At 43.8% G+C, this 19167-nt stretch overlaps 1 protein-coding gene across 1 annotated transcript in view; it reads right to left on the minus strand.

Moving 5' to 3' along the window:
• ADCY5 (adenylate cyclase 5) overlaps positions 1–19167 on the minus strand; it is a 448084-nt gene that overhangs the window by 140245 nt on the left and 288672 nt on the right. Inside the window, exons 4-5 of the mRNA XM_060262724.1 lie at positions 4721–4832; positions 4447–4574 (exon numbers count right to left, since the gene is read on the minus strand). Coding sequence (XP_060118707.1) covers positions 4447–4574; positions 4721–4832 — 240 coding nt within the window. The remainder of the gene's footprint in view (positions 1–4446; positions 4575–4720; positions 4833–19167) is intronic.

Raw genomic sequence — 19167 nt, forward strand, 5'->3', positions numbered from 1 at the left:
ATCTTATCTTCTTTGCTGAATCTGTAGGGAGAGACTTTCTGTTCCTGCTGCCTTCCCTCTGATGAATGGAGAGAGCTCCTCTGACATGTAAAGGCAAGAAAGGGCTGAAATGGCAGCTGAAGGTTCGTTATACTTTTAGAACTTTAGGAAGTTCTTTATACTTTTCAGAAATGAAGATAACTATTTTTAACATGTATCTTTCAAGTACCTACTAATGAAAGAGTACAGAACAATTACCCCAACCTGAATAGCCCAAACTAGTCTGATCTCATTAGTCTGAAAGCTAAGCAAGGTCAGTACTGGTTAGTACTTGGATGGGAGACCAACACAAAAGTCCAGGGGCAGAGACAGGCAATGGCAAATCCTCTCTGTCCATATCTTGCTTTGAAAATCCTACAGGGTCACCATATGCCAGCTGTAACAATTTTTTTTTACCCAACTGTGACGGACTCAGGAACTTAGCCTGAGTAGCTGGGGAACAGGCTTGCAGCTGCTGGCTGGAACGTTGCCCTAGCAGCGAAAAAGTAACAAAATGAGGCTTGCTTAGCAGTAGAACACCTCAGGAGGGGAGTCTCAGCCGGGGAGTCTTTGAGAGAAGTCTTCAGAGAACGAGTCTGAAGTGAAGACTGTGGGCTTAGGCCGGTCAGTTGTGAGAACAACTGGACAAGGGGCTGAGAACAGCCAGTGAGGCTGAGCTCCTTGTGGGAGACAGAGCTGTGCGAAGTTTCTGTCTTAAGGAGAGCGGTTGAAGGCAGAAGGGGGCAAACACCAGGCACCTTCTGTAGAGGAAACTCTCAGAAGGAGATTTGCCAGCACATTCAAGCAATCTCCGTGTACAAACCGAGACCACTCAAAGACACACTAAAGGGGGGTGGGGGTGGGACTGGATTCTGGTGGTCAGCAGGGTTACCCAAGACTCAGACCAGAAGACTAGCTGTGGGGCTGAGACGCATCAGTAGTGAGGGGCTGGAAACAGACCTCAGGGGTGCGAGTTCTGGAAGTTAGCTAGTGGGGTGACTGTGAGGGAGAATAAACTGGCACCAGTCAAGAGTTCTCTTTGTGTGTGTGCAAGGAGTGATTGAAAGTTTGTTATTTTTATGATTTTGGAGTAGCCAAAGCCTAGGGCTAAACAACTGAACTTACAGCATTCTGAGTGCCCAGAAGGTACTGCCTGCCTGTAAAAGAATTCAGTGGAATTCTGAAGCCTGCCTGTTTATTGTTTAAAAAATCTCCTGCCAGTGTTAAATAAGTTATTTTACCTCAGCCTGATAAATTTCTGTGAATAGTAATTGCTTATCTGCCAAACATCTGCCTGCCAATTCTTTGTTATTGATTAGTCATAATCAATATTATTTTTGATCCCTCTCCCTTGCCTTTTGTGACCTAATAAATCATTTTTGTGGTTTTTGACTTTTAAACCATCTGGTGCCTATTATTTTTGAGATCTGACAGGATCTGTGCATGTGTGCCTGCGGGACTGAGGAAAGGTGACTAGGGGAAATTTCATAGTGGTCCCCCTCCCAACGAGGCCCTGACCGGCTCCCTTAATTTTAACATATCCCAACTTTCTCCCAGTCTTTTTTTACCCAACATTTTGACCAACTTCCATTGTTTAAAATCACAGGTTTCATAAAGCACACTGAGATATTTCTTAATCAAAAGACATCCATAACAACCTAAAATGCAATGGATTATAGAGTTGGTATTTATTTATTTATTGTTGACATTTATGTCTTGCCCTTCCCTGCACGCAGCTCACATTTTTTAAAACATAATAAATAAGATAAAAGAATAAAACAATTACATATGCGATACAGTAATTAACAAATCCAGTTGCCTCAGAGGTCTATAAAAATGTCCAAGATTGAAAGGGTAGTGGGGGTGTCTTTTACAGTTGCTGAGATGCACCTTATACAAGAACTTGATTAAACATTGCAGAGTACCACTAGGCTGGGCAATGAGGCCCTTACCTAAGAATTAATTTATCTGCAGCTCTTGCTGTTGTAATACCAAAAACCAAATGAACACATAAGGACTTTGTTCAAACCATAATAAACCAAAGTCCACACCAGCTGTCACCTAAGCAAATTGCTTAAAACTAGGGTTGGAGAAAAATGTCCTGTCCCTTTAACAGAGGCAAGGTGTGTGGAAATAGGCAGCTGAAACTTTTCACAGCACAGAGGAAAATAACATCATATGATAAATAATATCCTGATCAGCCTCTGAAAAAAGAGCCGGGACATTCTTCTCCAGGGCACTTAGCAACTGTAATCAGAGAAGTGCTTCCATGAGATCCGTTTTTTCAAGACACATGACGAACACAGAGAGCCCGGGTGCTTCTTGACAGTCAGGCAGACTGCAATTCTGATGGCAATTCTGCTCAGATGTAAATGGGAATAAGCCTTACAAGCATGGGCTGTTGATTACCTTTCTCCTGCTCAAAAGCTGCCTTTGTCAGTATCATCCTGCAGGCACTCAACATGAGCTTTTCTCATATATGTCAGACAACAACACAGCCTGTAGAAAAGTGCACTGCATGCGAGGCCTGTCTATACAAAACTTCCCCAGTTCTCTGTTTTGACCACCAAGTCAAGTCAAATTTGTTATGATCTGAGATCAGAATTTGGAATCAAAGCCATCATCAAACATTTACATTGGTTCCATAACTTAAATACACTAGATACACTAAACATAAAATGCAATACTGTGTTAAAATATTAAGACTTGGGTTGTATGCTTCTGTCTAATGAAACATGCCTAAGCACAAAACCTGGCTACTTTAAGGGTTGTTTCATTACAATCTCCAAGAAGGAGAGAAATAGAAATTGATTGGTTCTACCTGAGAAATTGGAGTAATACAAATATTTTGAATGTTCTTGTAAAATTGACAGTATAATCAAACATATATGAGCGGCATGGGCAGACATTTCTCATACGGAATTTGTGCACACCTCCCTTCAAGAAGGGCAGATGGAAGGACCTTCAATTGGGCAAGAGTGAAGTCTCTGCAGTGTTGGGAGGGACGGTGGCTCAGTGGTAGAGCATCTGCTTGGTAAGCAGAAGGTCCCAGGTTCAATCCCTGGCATCTCCAAAAAAGGGTCCAGGCAAATAGGCATGAAAAACCTCAGCTTGAGACCCTGGAGAGCCGCTGCCAGTCTGAGTAGACAATACTGACTTTGATGGATTGAGGGTCTGATTCAGTAGAAGGCAGCTTCATATGTTAGGGGAGGGACGGTGGCTCAGTGGTAGAGCATCTGCTTGGGAAGCAGAAGGTCCCAGGTTCAATCCCTGGCATCTCCAAAAAAGGGTCCAGGCAAATAGGCATGAAAAACCTCAGCTTGAGACCCTGGAGAGCCGCTGCCAGTCTGAGAAGACAATACTGACTTTGATGGACCGAGGGTCTGATTCAGTAGAAGGCAGCTTCAGTTGTTCATATATGTTCATATGTTTAGGGTATTCCAGCCTACAGAGGTAAGTTTTGATTGCAACTCTCAATAGGCAGGACAATATGTTTCTTAACTCTGGTTTGTATATATATATATATATATATATATATAAAAACCTGTCATTCCCTGTCCTGAAAGCTGAAGACTTCACAGCCAGAGCTCAGCTGTCTTCTGATCCTTAAAAAGGGACAGGCAGAAGACCACAGTAATGCAAGTACCTCGCTATAGGCTGAGTGCAGGGGTGGCACATTTACTCACTATACAGCCACTCCTTCAAATGGAACCTTCTTAACTGCCAATTCTGTCCCGAGTTCGTTACAAGGTGCTGGTTATTACCTTTAAAGCCCTATGTGGGCGAGGACCTGCCTACCTTAGGGACCGCCTCTCCCCATATTTCCCCCAGAGAGCACTGAGATCTAGCTCCCACAATCTCTTAAAAATCCCTGGACCAAAGGAGGCCAAACTGAAAACAACTCGAGAGCAGGCCTTCTCAGTAACGGCAGTGGAATCAACTACCAGCCGAGGTCCGAGCCCTGCGGGACTATAATCAGTTCCGCAGGGCGTGTAAAACTGTCCTTTTTCAAATGGCCTACAAGACCGAATCCTGAAATGACATCCAGCCATCTGATATACATCGTTTTGTATTATAGCACCTTATCTGTTGTGGTTTTAATTAATTAAGCTATTTATTTAATGTATTTTATTGTATTTTATTGTAATTCATGGTACTTTCCATGTCTGAGAGCCGCCCTGAGCCTGCCTTGGCGGGGAGGGCGGGATATAAATTAAAAATTATTATTATTATAATGCATACTTCATCTTTTGTTATTGCACAAGCATCCCAAGCTTTCCCTCTCCTGTTATACCCAAATGTTTGGTCACTACTATCTTGATATAAAGTAATAGGCACAACTTTATGATATACAACATGTAATACTAGCTGGAAACATACACACAATTGTTTTCCTTCATTCCCCTTGCTGGGGAATGTGGTACTTACGAAATGGCCTCTATCATATCCATTCCCATTTCAACACAACAGTGTGCATGGTCTGCTCTTGCCTCAGGTAAGCCGGACACACAGTAATAGCAATCACCTAGGATTTTGATACGTAAACAGTGGTTCTCCTACAAAACAGGGAGAAAATATGCATTTTTTAATTTCAGGATGTTAAAAGGGCTGTACATATTTTGCAGAAATCCAGACTGCAACATGGCGTGCTGCTGTTGCAAAAGAGCAAGAATGCCAAGGATAGCACAAAAGGCCCACTTACGGCTGCGAGTTTATCAAATCTGGCAAAGAGCTCATTCAGCGTCATCACCAGCTCCTGAGCGGTGCATTGGGAGGCCAGGCTGGTAAAACCCTCAATGTCGGCAAAGAGAATGCTAAAAGGTAGGAAATAAGAAGAGGGGAAAAAGATAAATGCCCCCTTGCTCATCTTCTACTTATTTATGCAGAACCCAATCTCTGAGTATTTTATAAGTGAAGATTAAAATCACCTTTGTGACACTGCCGTCCTACATATCAGGCCACAGCTCACACTGCTAGGGAGGAGCAGCAGAGAGCTCTCGGTAACAAGATGAGCCTTGTGGCCAGTGCAAGTTCTTACAATTACATTACGCACCCCCTGGGCCCTTCGGTAGCAGCTTCTGGATATGAACTGTCCAACGGATGTAGGATCAGTCGGGGGGAGGGGGTTGGAGGGAGGGAGGGAGAATATTTGTTTTCTCTTATTTGTTTAAATTGTATTTTTCCTGGCTTTTTGCAAGCTGCTTTGGATTTCCTGTGAGGTGCAGGGTTTGCAACAGCTTGTCTATAATAGAGGCTTAATGGGGCTTTGTTTACCAGATGATATTTATCTCCATGCCATGAAGAGCTTCAGCTGCCCATTTCCACATATTGAGCTTCTACTGAAAGGGCAGGGCATTGTTTCCTCCAGGTTTCTGGCAACCCTACTACTGGGGAGAAGAGGAACATAGAAATGCCTGCCTAAACGCATATTCTATCTATACTATCAGGTTGTCCACTGCTCCATGCTTCCCTTCTTTTACATTTATGGCTAAGTCAGAAATATAAAACAACACTTGAGCTCATATCCGCAATTTAACGGACAGTTATTCGCAGGAATTAAGACTTTCTACATTTTAATAACAGTGATTATTTCCAGTGGGTTCCTGGTAGGGTTGCCAATCCCCAGGTGGGGGCAGGGGATCCCCCGGTTTGGAGGCCCTCCCCCCGCTTCAGGGTCGTCAGAAAGCGGGGGGGGGGGGAGGGAAATGTCTGCTGGGAACTCTGTTATTCCCTATGGAGATTTATTCCCATAGAAAATCATGGAGAATTGATCCGCGGGTATCTGGGGCTCTGGGGGGGCTGTTTTTTGAGGTAGAGGCACCAAATTTTCAGTACAGCATCTAGTGCCTCTCCCCAAAATACCCCTCAAGTTTCAAAACAATTGGACCAGGGGGTCCAATTCTATGTGCCCCAAAAGAAGGTGCCCCTATCCTTCATTACTTCCTATGGAAGGAAGGCATTGAAAAGGTGTGCTGTCCCTTTAAATGTGATGGCCAGAACTCCCTTTGGAGTTCAGTTATGCTTGTCACAGCCTTGATCCTGGTTCCACCCCAATGTCTCCTGGATCCACCCCCAAAGTCTCCTGGCTCCACCCCCAAAGTCCCCAGATATTTCTTAAATTGGACTTGGCAACCCTAGTTCCTGATACATTTGCAACGGGCAGCATATGGGTTGCACACACATCAAGGCAACTTTCGTTTCATCCTGTAGCCCAGGAAAACGTCCCGTGTTAAAATGAGGCAGTATTGAGATGAGCAACTGACTCTGTTTAGTATCTATCCTCGCGAGTACAGGGGGAGGCAAATAATCTTCTGAATCTTAAATTGCACCGTCACCCCATTCTGATCAATTATAATAAACGACATTAGAAGGAGAATAATTTCAGAGGGCTGCTTGTGTTGCGCCAAAAAACAAGCCATGGCAATTTAAAGGCTAAGAATCTTTCATCCCAGCATAAACTACAAAGCATATTGTATCAGCAGATAGAGACCATTTAGAAGCAGTTGCCTCTGCTATAGGTAGGGTTGCCAGGTCCAGCTCAGAAAATATCTGGGGACTTTGGAGGCAGAGCCAGGAGCGAGATTGTGACAAGCACATCTGAACTCCGAAGGGAGTTCTGGCCATCACTTTTAAAGGGGCTGTGCTCCTTTTAAATGACTTCCCCTCAGTGGAAATAATGGAGGATGGGGCACCTTCTTTGAGGGCTCACAGAATTGGACCTCCTGGTCCAGTCTTTTTGAAACTTTGGGAGCTTTCTGAGGAGAGCACCAAATGCTATGCTGAAAATTTGGTGCCTCTACCTCAAAAAACAGCCCCCCCCCCGAGCCCCAGATACCATCAGATCGATTTTCCATTATACTCTATGGGGACTGGTCTCCATAGGGTATAATGGAGTGCCCAGCAGACATTGAATCCCCGCCCTGGTGCTTTCTGATAACCCTGAAGTGTGGGGGAGGGCCTCCAAACATGGGGATTGGCAACCCTACTTATAGTGGGTTGCTTGGTTTGGAACTTCCCAACATTTTGTAGCAATCACCCACCACCCAGTCTCAAAATTCAGGCTCAAGAAGGCTGGGGTTGGGAGGGACCTCTGATCTAAAGCATTCCTGACAAATGGCTGTCCAGCTAAACCCTTCTATCCTTCCTTGCTTTAAAGGGGAATTAAACAAATTCATGGAGGATAGGTTTATCAGTAGCTACTAACCATGGTGACCCAAGGGAGCTTCCGTAGTCTGAAGGCACTAACGCTGCAATCTTGATTAAATTTTTTTATTTTTATTGTAAAAAATGTGAACACTGCAATCTTAAGAGCACTTTCCTGAGAGTAAGCCCCACTGACTAGACTTCAGTTGGATTCTGAGTAAAACCGCTTAGGATTGCACGGTAAATCCCTGAATCCCAAACCCAGGAGGCAACATCAGGGGAAGGTCTCAGCCTCTGTGGTTGGAGCTCCAGAGGAATGGTTAGTCATTGTATGAGGCAGGACTGTGGACTAGATGGACCACTGGTATGATCCAGCAGGGGTCTTCTTATGTTTTTATGTTCCCCTCATTTCCCTAACCCAGGGATGGCCAAAATGCAGCTCAGAAGCCACATGTGGCTCTTTCACATACATATTGTGTGGCTCTCGAAGCCCCCACTGCTCCACTGACTGGCTTGGAGAACGCATTTAAAGTTGCTTTCTTTCCACCTCTCCCTCCCTCCCTGTCTTGTGACTCTCAAACATCTGACATCCATGTTTTGCGGCTCTCAAACACCTGGCATTTATTCTATGTAGCTCTTACATTAAGCAAGTTTGGCCACCTCTGCCGTAAACTCTACACTTCTGTTTCATGTACAAATAAAAGCCTATCCCCCACTTTATATGTGAATGTAGGCAAGGGCAGACATTTGAATAAACACACACGGCTGCTTCATCATATCTAGTTTGAGTCTGACTACTTCCTCATGGTGATTGCTCTGTGTAGCTCTCACTGGTAATTCCCATGCAGTGGCATTCACAATGACAACGCAGCATAAACATAGCAGCTTTCTCTACATTTTCCAAAGTTCCAAATCTGATACCAAAGTTACTAGTTCTGCCAAATTCCATTTTTTTTAAAAAAGAGTCCATCCCCTTTTCATTGCAGAGATGTAAGGGGGTGCGCCTTTCCCCCTTACATTTCCACAACAAAAAGGGCTTTCTTTTAAAAATGGAAGCTGATAACTACTTTTTAAAATGAAAGTTGAGAAGTCAGTGTGACTGGTAGATCATGGAAAAGACTGAATCAGTTTGGATAGCTGAAGATTTCTCAGCTTGCAGAGATGAATATTTATCAGAACACGTGACTATCTGACCATACAAATGAGTATTAAATGAAAGATCTAAAGAGATATGCTTATATGTCAACATTAAAAAAAAAAGGTAGTCCCCTGTGCAAGCACCAGTCGTTTCCAACTCTGGGGTGATGTTGCTTTCACAACGTTTTCACGGCAGACTTTTTATGGGGTCGTTTGCCATTGCCTTCCCCAGTCATCTACACTTTCCCCCCAGCAAGCTGGGTACTTAATTTACCAACCTCGGAAGGATGGAAGGCTGAGTCAACCTTGAGCCAGCTACCTGAACCCAGCTTCCGCTGGGATTGAACGCAGGTCGTGAGCAGAGCTTAGGACTGCAGTACTGCAGCTTTACCACTCTGTGCCATGGTGCTCTATATATGTCAACAAAGGTAGACCCATTTTCTAAGTTTGCTCAGATCGGCAGCACATTCTTTGCAGAAGCCATGTGAGCATGAATAACCTTCTTTGAAAAAAGAAAGTGACTTCTAGGAAGGAAGAACAAAAAACCACAAAGTTTGCTTTTCCCATAGTTTGTTTCTCCTAGATATCTGTGTGACGTGAAGCAGACGGGGAAGGCAAAATAATTATCAGCTCAAGAATTCACCACCATAAACCGCTAGAGGCTTCTGTATGATGATCATGTGTTCCAAACTCATCTGCCTTGTCTAAATGAGGCTAAGAATGTCAAAGAAAAACTTCTCAGGCGGACCATATGCTTTTTTGCAAGAATCGCAACAATGGACGCCCACAAAACAATAACATGCTAAGAAAAACAAAAAGTACTGCATTCTGTCTTGGCTTCTAAAATGCAGTAATAGCTAAGCTTCAAAGAATCTTCCAAAACATTCTTATTTCCCCCTTTGTAACACTTTTGTTTGCATATGTTATTGATACATTGCCTAGAAGACTCAGTCAGATATCATAATTTATCTTAGCAATTGGATCAGAACATTATATCGAAAAGCAATAATTTAATTTTGAAGTTGCTGGCTATTACAATAGTGAACACCTTTTAACTAATTTATGTGTGAGACTCTATAAGTAAAAGTTTTTGTTTTTTAAAGTATTTGTGCCCCTTGCTGTGATGTCGCTTCACCTCCCTCAAACTTGCAACTTTCTCTGAAGTCATGGGTGGAGGCATAGAATTGCCAGCTCCAGGTTGGGAAATTCTTGAAGACTTGGAAGAGGAGCCTGGGGAGGACAGGGACGTCAATTAAGATACTGAAATGGGCGTTTGAGAGAGACCTCGGCTGGAAATTTCAGTTGGCTTATGAGGAAGCTGCAGCAGCAGCGGAACGCAATTAAAAACCGGTGGTTGCGTGAAGGCGAGAATTTCTCCTTCGGAAGCCAACAAGCAACGGAGGGACTCCTTTGGAACTTTGCTGTTGAGTCTTAGTACTCTCTTTGTGAAATTAAGAGACGTTGAGGGGTCCTCCCTGAAATATTACATTTGAGACTTTTGCTTGGCTAAAATGTTCTGAATTTATGATAACCTTTGTATGCTTTTTATAATATATTTAATTTGTACAAACTATTTAAAGAGTGTGATTTGCACAATATTTTTTGGCATATTTGTATTCTGGAGATGAGCTGTAACTCCAGGAGATCCCCAGGTCCCAGCTGGAGGCTGGCATCCCTAAATGCATCATACCAGCAACCGCCTCAGAAAGCACCGCCAAAGGTTGACCCAAACAGCTATCATAGTCATGCAGCTTCTATTTGAACTCACAGCGTTTTCCCACATAGCTTACCTCGGAGCGACGTCCCTCTTCACCGCGCAGCGTCTGCACGGATTTTGCACCAACTGCTCCGCATAACCAGGAAGAGCCGCGGCTTTTGCGTCGCAGATGTAAACCGCTAAAAACCAGTTTACATCTGCGACGCAAAAGCCGCGGCTCTTCCTGGTTGTGCGGAGCAGTTGGTGCTCTGTGGATTTTACTGTTAATATTTTGGTTTCCCGGTCTAGGAACTGGACGGGAGAAATAATTAGCTAGCCTGCTTCCTCATATGAACTGTTCTGAATAGCTAAGTTAGAAGCCTGGAACAGGGGATGGTTATCTCCCCCCGTTTTCAAGATGTTTGCACTCAGAAAAGAGACTGTGGGAATTGGTCTGTGGGAAAGTATTGGAATGTGGAATTGCTTCTGCATGCCTTTTGCATCCTATAAAGCAGGGGTGGCCAATGGTAGCTCTCCAGATGTTTTTTGCCTACAACTCCCATCAGCCCCAGCCAGCATGGCCATGCTGACTGGGGCTGATGGGAGTTGTAGGCAAAAAACAACTGGAGAGCTGCCGTTGGCCACACCTGCTATAAAGTTTATGTCTGTCTGCTGGAAAGCAGTTCTGACTCAAAACCCCAGCTGAGTCTATTTCTTACCTGAATGTCTTAATAAACACAACCATTTTGGAACTAAATGGACTGTTTACTGAAGAACTAGGGGTAGGGTTGACAACCTGTACCTGAGACTAATAGCTATGAACCTATCGCTTTATTATATTTGTTAGCGTTTCCCCAAAATAAATACCTGAGATTGTTAATGCAATTATACTTCATTTACATGTGTCATTAATTGGTATTCTTTAAAGAGAGAAGTACAGCAGAAATACAGGTTAAGATACAAACCCAGGAAAAATCCCCCCTCATGCCAATAGCGTTCTTGCTGTTAATGGCAGGATAGCGGTGGCTAAACTGTGGCTCGGGAACCACAGGTAGGTCTTTCATGCATATTGTGTGGCTCCTGAAGCTATCAGCCAGCTTGGAGAAGGCATTTGTCTCTTTAAATCACTTCTGCAAGCTAAGCCAGCTAGTGGCTTGGATAATGCATTTAAAGTTCCTTTCTTTCCACCGCTCCCTCCCCATCTATTTTCCTTCCTTCCTTCCTTCCTTCCCTGTCTTGCAGCTCTCAAACATCTTATGTTTCTGCCTTGTGGCTAGGGCCCGTGCTAGGCTTTCTGGCGCCCTAGGCAAATCACCCACTATTATTAAAAAATATAGGGAAATTGAAGAGCTCCAAACTTGAAACTTTTCACATTTTCAATTGACTGCTTTTTAATTTTAATTTTTCAAAAAAAATGTGATGTTATAAAAAAAAAACCTGACAGAATAAGCGCTTGCCAGCCATGCCAGGAAGGAGGGTGGCAGGATAGGATGAGGTGGGGAGGCCAAGTCACACATTGGGGAGAGGGGGGGTGTCTTGGCTTTGTTGAGGGCAGCTTGGTGATGGGAGAGGACAAGGTGGCAGTGGTCAGGAGCCAGTCATGCGTCGGGGGGGGGGGGGGCGCCCAGTGGTACTCCATAGGCCCTATGCGACTGCCTACTTTGCCTCCTCCCACGCACCGGCCCTGCTTGTGGCTCTCATACATCTGACGTTTATTCTGTGTGGTTCTTACAGTAAGCAAGTTTGGCCACCTCCGTGCCAGGAGATACCACGAGCCAGCAGTGATTTGCTTTTTCTCCCCTCATGCCCAGCGGCCTTTTCATTCCCCCATGCTTCTCCCCCCCACCGCCTCGCACACATACACTCCCACCCACCCACCCACCCACCCACCCTGCTATTAGATATTGCTATTAGAATATAAGATACAACATAACATTTCAATTACAACATTTGATTTGATATAAAACTATATTATAAAACAACATTCCATCTTGCACTTCCCACATTTCATGGCTCCTTGGCCCTGCTGTTTCTTTGTTGTCTTTGTACACCTCTTACAAAAATGTGTATACAAATTTAAGGTGCCACAGGGCACCTAATCACATTTTAAGGCTCATTGTCTTTCTATACCACCATCCCATCTGAAATATGAGATCAGCCTACCTTCCAGGGCTGTCGTCGAAACCCATACCTGACAGATTAACTGCAAACCTACCCATTGTTTAGCCCTGGACCCCCTCTCCAACTATTATGGACTATAATTCTCTAGCTCCTAGACCAGACTCACTATGGACAGTCAGTCTCAATGGATTACAATTATATGGCTCCTATGCCAACTTCACTATGGACCCCCAGGTGCAATGGACTCAAGTAAGATCTAGTAAGTATTTGTGTGTGAGAGGGAGGGAGGGGGCAGGGGATTCCCTGGTTTGGAGCCCCCCCCCCTTTAGAAAGCGTGGGTGGAGGGAAATGTCTACTGGGCACTCTATTATTCCCTATGGAGAACAAATTGCACAGGGAATAGTAGGGAATTGATCCGTGGGTATTTGGGGCTCTGGGGGGGCTATTATTTGAGTTAGAGGCACCAAATTATTAGTATAGCATCTAGTGCCTCTCCCCAAAATACCCCCCCAAGTTTCAAAACGATTGGAGCAGAGGGTCCAATTCTATGAGCCCCAAAAGATGGTGCCCCCACCCTTCATTATTTCCTATGGAAGAAAGACGTTTAAAAAGGTGTGCTGTCCCTTTAAATGTGATGGCCAGAACTCCCTTGGAGTTCAATTATGCTTGTCACATCCTTGTTCCTGGCTCCGCCCCAATGTCTCCTGGCTCCACCCCCAAAGTCCCCAGATATTTCTTGAATTGGACTTGGCAACCCTACTCCTGCCCCCTCCCCTCCTGCCTGGAACCAGCAATTCTGGGGGGAGGGGGGCTCCTAGAGAAACAGGCCTGGAACCCAAAGTGACTTAATTTAACTATTCATCTTCCCAGAAAGAAACAGCAGACAGGAAAGCGACCTGCTGATGTCCAAGGTGCAGGCCCAGCAGGAGAATGTCAGGAAATCCCAAGAAAATGACGGATCATTTCTTAATGAAATACAATGGCCACTGAAGAAGTCAGAAATTTTTAAATTTTTAAAACAAGCCTTAGAATAGTTAATTGAGCACAAGGGAGAGATATTCAACGACATAAGAAGAACAGGTATGCAAATAGTATTTGTCACCACTGAGTCCTTGGGTGTTCTTTAACACTATGGGCGTTTTCGCACTCACCTTAATCAGCAGCGACGCCCCTCTTCACCGCACAGGATCTGCGCGGATTTCGCACTAATTGCCGCGGAGCACCCGGAAGAGCCGGAAAGTCCCGTGGCTTTTGCGGCGCAAACGGAAACCGCCAAAAACCAGTTTCCGTTTGCGCCGCAAAAGCGCGGGACTTTCCGGCTCTTCCGGGTGCTCCGCGGCAATTAGTGCGAAATCCGCGCAGATCCTGCACGGTGAAGAGGGGCGTCGCTGCTGATTAAGGTGAGTGCGAAAACACCCTATGATAAAACAGCTGGACATAGATTGAATAATTTAGTTCAACAGACTGACAGAGATAAAACTGGCTTTATCCCAGAGCCAGTTTGGTGTAGTGGTTAAGTGTGCAGACTCTTATCTGGGAGAACCGGGTTTGACTCCCCACTCCTCCACTTGCACCTGCTGGAATGGCCTTGGGTCAGCCATAGCTATCACAGGAGTTGTCCTTGAAAGGGCAGCTGCTGTGAGAGCCCTCTCAGCCCCACCCACCTCACAGGGTGTTTGTTATGGGGGGGGAGAAGATATAGCAGATTGTAAGCCGCTGTCACGACTCGGGGGGGGGGGGGGGGGTCTTACCAAGTGCTGCCATTCTGGGTTAAGGTTTCCCCTTGAGAAGGCCCAGAGTACCCTCCCAAGCCCTTCAGGCCTCCTGTAGCTTAGGGCAAATAATAGGCATGAGGACTAGGCTGACTGAACAACAACAAAAAGGTTTATTTCAGTGCAATATAAATTCAAACTTCAGAGCTTTATTGGCATAACAGCAATAATGATTCACAATCAAAAGTAGGTACAAAGGCCTGAAATATAGTAAGAACAATGCATAAACAATCAATTAGAATAGCAGCCAATAATACTAATCAAGAGTAGACACCCAGCAATTAAAATACAGTAGTATGGCAATATAAATTAACAAGGTACAATAAAATAGTAAAAGGGTGAAGGGAAAATAAACAAATGCCCTAACTCGTCTGAATTTACTGTCCCTACTGTCTCAGTTAGACTTAGCCTACTCACCCTTCCTCTAAGAATAAGGGTCTCTTCCTAGCAGCGGCAGCAACAGCTCCTCCTCAGCTCTGCCTCCTAGGAAAAGAACACCCCCTGCCTGGGCTTGGCCTTTATATATTCTCTTCCCCAGGCCCCACCCCTCTCTGGACCTGTTTCTCTCCAAAACCCTTGCTACCCAATCAGAGGGATAGAGGGGATCCTGGGAAATGTAGGCTCTTCCCAGTACTCCTAAGCAGGCTTTCCTGGGCCTGCAGGCCTCACTAGGCCCAGGATCATGACAGCCGCTCTGATTCAGAGAGAAGGGTGGTGTATAAATCTGCAGTCTTCTTCTTCTTTATATTATGGCCTTCCCAGTTCAGGTTTCTCACTGTGCTTCTCAAAGCAAAATACTGCTGATCTGGTGACAGTTTATATTCACAATATCTGTTGCTCTCGCTTTGGTGATCTGGACTTCAGGACCTCGTTTAGGGGGGGGGGGGAGATTATTCCATGAAACTATATGTATATATCCTTTTGTATCAATAAACTCTTGGAAAACTCCACTCTAGTATAGGAATAAAATGTGTGTTATAATAGTTTGGACTTGTAGGGAAGACCAGCTATGACCACAGCCTGTGCCTTTGGCTCTTTGTGTGTGCAGATTATTCATGCACAAATTATTCATGCACTACACATTTCAACTATACTGTATATGCTGGCATGAATTAATTTCATGTCCTATATGTCAGGCATGTCCAACTTCGAACAGGTCGTGATCTATTTTTTCCGGACAAGAGGTGCTGGTGATCTACCACCGTGAAAATTAAGTTTCAAATTAGTTTTACATTAGATTTTAACCCACCAAAGTTGGGTTCCACCCCCCCTCCCTATTTACAATGCACCTTCTGTCATTTACTGGTAAGCGAAATCAAAACAGACGAAGATCCAGAAAGAACTGTGGACAGTTTTCTTAAATTTTTATTGTTATAACTTTCTTTAACTGTCTTAATAACTTTCTTTAACTTTTATTGAGTAATTTGTGTTAAATGTAGGTCGAGTATTGATCCAGGCTGATCTTGCGCAATCTTTAAAACTTCGCTCTTGCTAGTTAGTGAGACGTCTGAGCCTGCATTTCATCCACCAGCTTTTTGAAGTTGTGTGAATATTGCTTGAGCGCCAGTCTCAGGGAATCCTGGAGATGTTCATCTGTCATGTTGGAATGCTGTGTACTCTTTGTCATTTTCAGATGGGGAAATGCAGATTCACACAAACAAGGTGAACCGAAACAGGAGTGTACAGCTTCACTGCATCTTCTCAAGTTGGGAAATTTGTCTCTAGGCACTAGCTTCCAAAACGATTCTTGCTCAGAACGGGTCTTGAGAAAAATGTCATTTTTACTGTTTCGTTTTCAAGAGATGCCTTGTTCAATGAGTAATTTTTACTGATAGCAGCTGCAGTTTCCTTAAAGTCCATATCTGCTTTGAAGGGTATGACAAGTACTCCACAACCTTTTCAATTCTTTGGAAGTCACAGAATCTTTTTTCGAATTCCTGGATAACAGAGCAGATTTCTGTCACATACTTCTCGTTCTGAAAAACAGCATTTGAATATTGTCCCAGATGGTCCTGCATATTAGGAAAATGATCAAAAAGTGTTGTTTGCAAGGTCAGTCATCATTAGCTCAAATTTGCTCTTGTAGGATGGAACTGTACTCATCATCTCGCCAATGCATTCGTTTTTACCTTGTAGTTCAATGTTCATATCACTTAGTTCGCCTGTAAAATCAGCGAGATATGCCAGATCACATAACCACTCCTCATCTCCCAATTCTGCTTTGTCATCTCCCCTCTCCTTCAAAAACCTTCTTATTTCATTCAGCAAATCACGAAGTCTTTGCAGAAATTTGTGCCTACTTAGCCACCCTATATCTGTGTGCAGAATGATTTCCGCTGCCCCTTCGTCAAGAGTAAGATTGAAAAGCCGTCTTTGAAGTGATCTTCCACAAACTGAATTTGCAATTTTGAAAGTGATGTCCATGACAGTCTTTGTATTGAGTCTCTTTCTTGCCAAAACTTGCTGGTGAATAATGCAGTGGTAAGAAAGGAAATCTGGAAAGTCATCATGCTGTCTACAGAGGCCTATGAAGCCGTTAACCTCACCTGTCATTGCTCTTGCTCCATCAGTAGTGATGGAAACAAGTTTATGCAATGGAAGATTACACTTCGTCACAAAAGAATGGAAAGAGCTGAATATTTCCTGACCAGTAGTTCTCCCTTTTAAAGAAATCATTCCAAGTAGTTTTCTTTAACACTGAACTCTTCAAAAACCATCCGGATAAAGACTAGTAACTGGGCTATGTCTTTTATGCCTGTAGATTCCTCCAGTTGGAGTGAGAAAGCAACACAAACTGAACCATCCTCCAACAATTGTTCAGTTGTGTCTCCACACATCTTTTCTATTTGCTACACGATGGTGTTTCTTGACAACTGCACATCTTGAACAGCAGCTAAGATCTCTTTCTTATTCTTAAATCCTTTAAAAAGAAGGAGCTGGGAACTTTGGCAGCCTCAGAGCTTCAAAAGATGAGGACAGAAGGTAGAGGAGGGGGAAGAAAAGAGCTGCATATCTTGCCCATGCTGAAATGTTTGTGAGAGGTTTTGATTGAAAATGAACAGCAAATAACCTTGATAGGGAGAAGTATCTGGGAATTTTATTTCCCTTGTTTTTAATGTGTAATGTTTTGGTTATTTCCTTTAGGCTGCCTTGAGCCAAGAGGAAAGGCAGAGTATAAATATTTTTATAAATAACTAAATCTGCCTTTTAAAAATTGAAAATGGAAAGTGAAGGATCAGGATATGTCCACAGATATCTAGTCTAACATGCTGACTGAGACCAAATCACATCTGTTCTTGAACAAGCTCAGCTACTCTGTTCCAGAGGACCAAAGCCTCCAGAACTCTGGATCTGCGTACCAAAGCATGTCCCGTTTTAAATAAAGCACTATAGAGATATTTTGCAAAATAGCACCACCCAAAAAAACCGAGTAAACCTCAATGCTGAACAGCAAACAATTCTCACTGAATAACTGGCCTACTTTTCCCCAAACAATGCAGTGCACAAAAATAGAAGCCTATTTACATACTTACGCTAATAGCTTTATTTAGTGCCATGGAACCACAAAGGTCTACAAATGCAGCCCTGGCTTAAGAAACTGGACACAGTGGAAGCACCTTACAACTTTTTAATGCCCATTTTTTTGCTTTGGGTTGCCTAAACCCTCTGAAAAAGTGCATCAGGAGAGGAAGGAGATCAAAAAGCAGGGGAAGGGGTTGTCTTTCGTCAAAGAAAGCTGGACGGGAATGTGATGGCAGGAGCTGGACAGGGTTGAAAAGCAAAGCAGGAGACCTAAACAGAGCCTTGCTCTTATATATAGCACGAGGGAACACATGTCACATTCAAACTCGCTAAACAATAGATGCTTCCTTCCCATAAATGGGATCCTTGTTAAGACGTTTACAGAACAGAATCGACTGCAAAAGATCCAGGGGCGTTCCTACAGGTTTTCAGTAATTCAAGTTGAACTCAGGCAAAACCAAATCGAATGAATCATAACTCAGGTCTGCCATCACCTTTTGGAGTATGTGCGCGTGTGTCATCAAAATGCTTTCATTTAATAAAAGAACTAAGCCTCAGCAGTGGACAACAAGCAGTTTTAAAATGTCACATTTAAATTACACGCAGCCTTGATCCCACATAACCCAGTGGTACTAATCCCCAGGTAAGATAGCAATTTGTAAGGGAAACTGAGCTCGGAGGAGAATGCATGGGAGTGCACTCTTGGAGGTGCTCCGAGCTTCCAAGAGTGTAGGTGCTGCTCACCCGGAGCCCGCCCTGCCCTCCCCTGCTGCACTGCCATGCCTGCCCTTCCTGCGGGCGGGGTGTGTGTGGCAGCGTGGGAGGTATGGGAGGAGGGCATGGGGGCAGGTGCCGGTCCGGAGCACCCAAGGCCCAAACGCCAGGCCTGTTGGCATAAATAATAACACATTAAGCTGGATTTTGATGTCTTTGACGTTGTAGAGAAAGAAGTCCTTTTCTCCCTTTCTCACAATACAAGAACTCATGGGCATTCGATGAAATTGCTGAGCAGACAGGTTAAAACGGATAAAAGGAAGTACTTCTTCACCCAAAGGGTGGAATTCATGTGGAATTCACTGCCACAGGAGGTGGTGGCGGCCACAAGTATAGCCACCTTCAAGAGGGGTTTAGATAAAAATATGGAGCACAGGTCCATCAGTGGCTATTAGCCACAGTGTGTGTATATATAATTTTTTTGGCTGCTGTGTGACACAGAGTGTTGAACTGGATGGGCCGTTGGCCTGATCCAACATGGCTTCTCTTATGTTCTTATGTTTTTAAAGTTGGCTTCTTTGTGGATCTCTTTAAAACAAAATTATTTTGGAAGGTATTGAAAGAAATCTGCTAAAATTCAGTTCATTCTTTTCAAATTCATTGATATATCTTTTTTTTACATTGGAATTCCCTATTTTAAACCAGTTCACATTTTGCTTGTGAGCACAAGCCTTCAAAACATTATAAAGACCTCTAAAGGAAAGCAATGAGCTAAATGCCAACCAGGAATAAAGAGAGAAGTGGTATCATTAGGCGATTCCTCTGAATGAATGAGTTCTAGCGCAAGGTACTTGAAGATGAAGTAGGTGATAAGTCCTAAAAAGAGCTTCAGCGCTATAGACAAAGCATTGGTTGACATGCTGACCCACACAAAAATAGAACCTAAACTGAATTGGTAAAATAGCACCTTGTAAGCATCACCCCATAATCTAAAAGTTATAGAAAGCCTTTTTAATTCTTGAGTTCCGGTTCCGAGCACACAGA

The sequence above is a fragment of the Heteronotia binoei genome, chromosome 21 (assembly GCF_032191835.1).
Source record: "Heteronotia binoei isolate CCM8104 ecotype False Entrance Well chromosome 21, APGP_CSIRO_Hbin_v1, whole genome shotgun sequence".
In the NCBI taxonomy this organism is placed as follows: domain Eukaryota; kingdom Metazoa; phylum Chordata; class Lepidosauria; order Squamata; family Gekkonidae; genus Heteronotia; species Heteronotia binoei.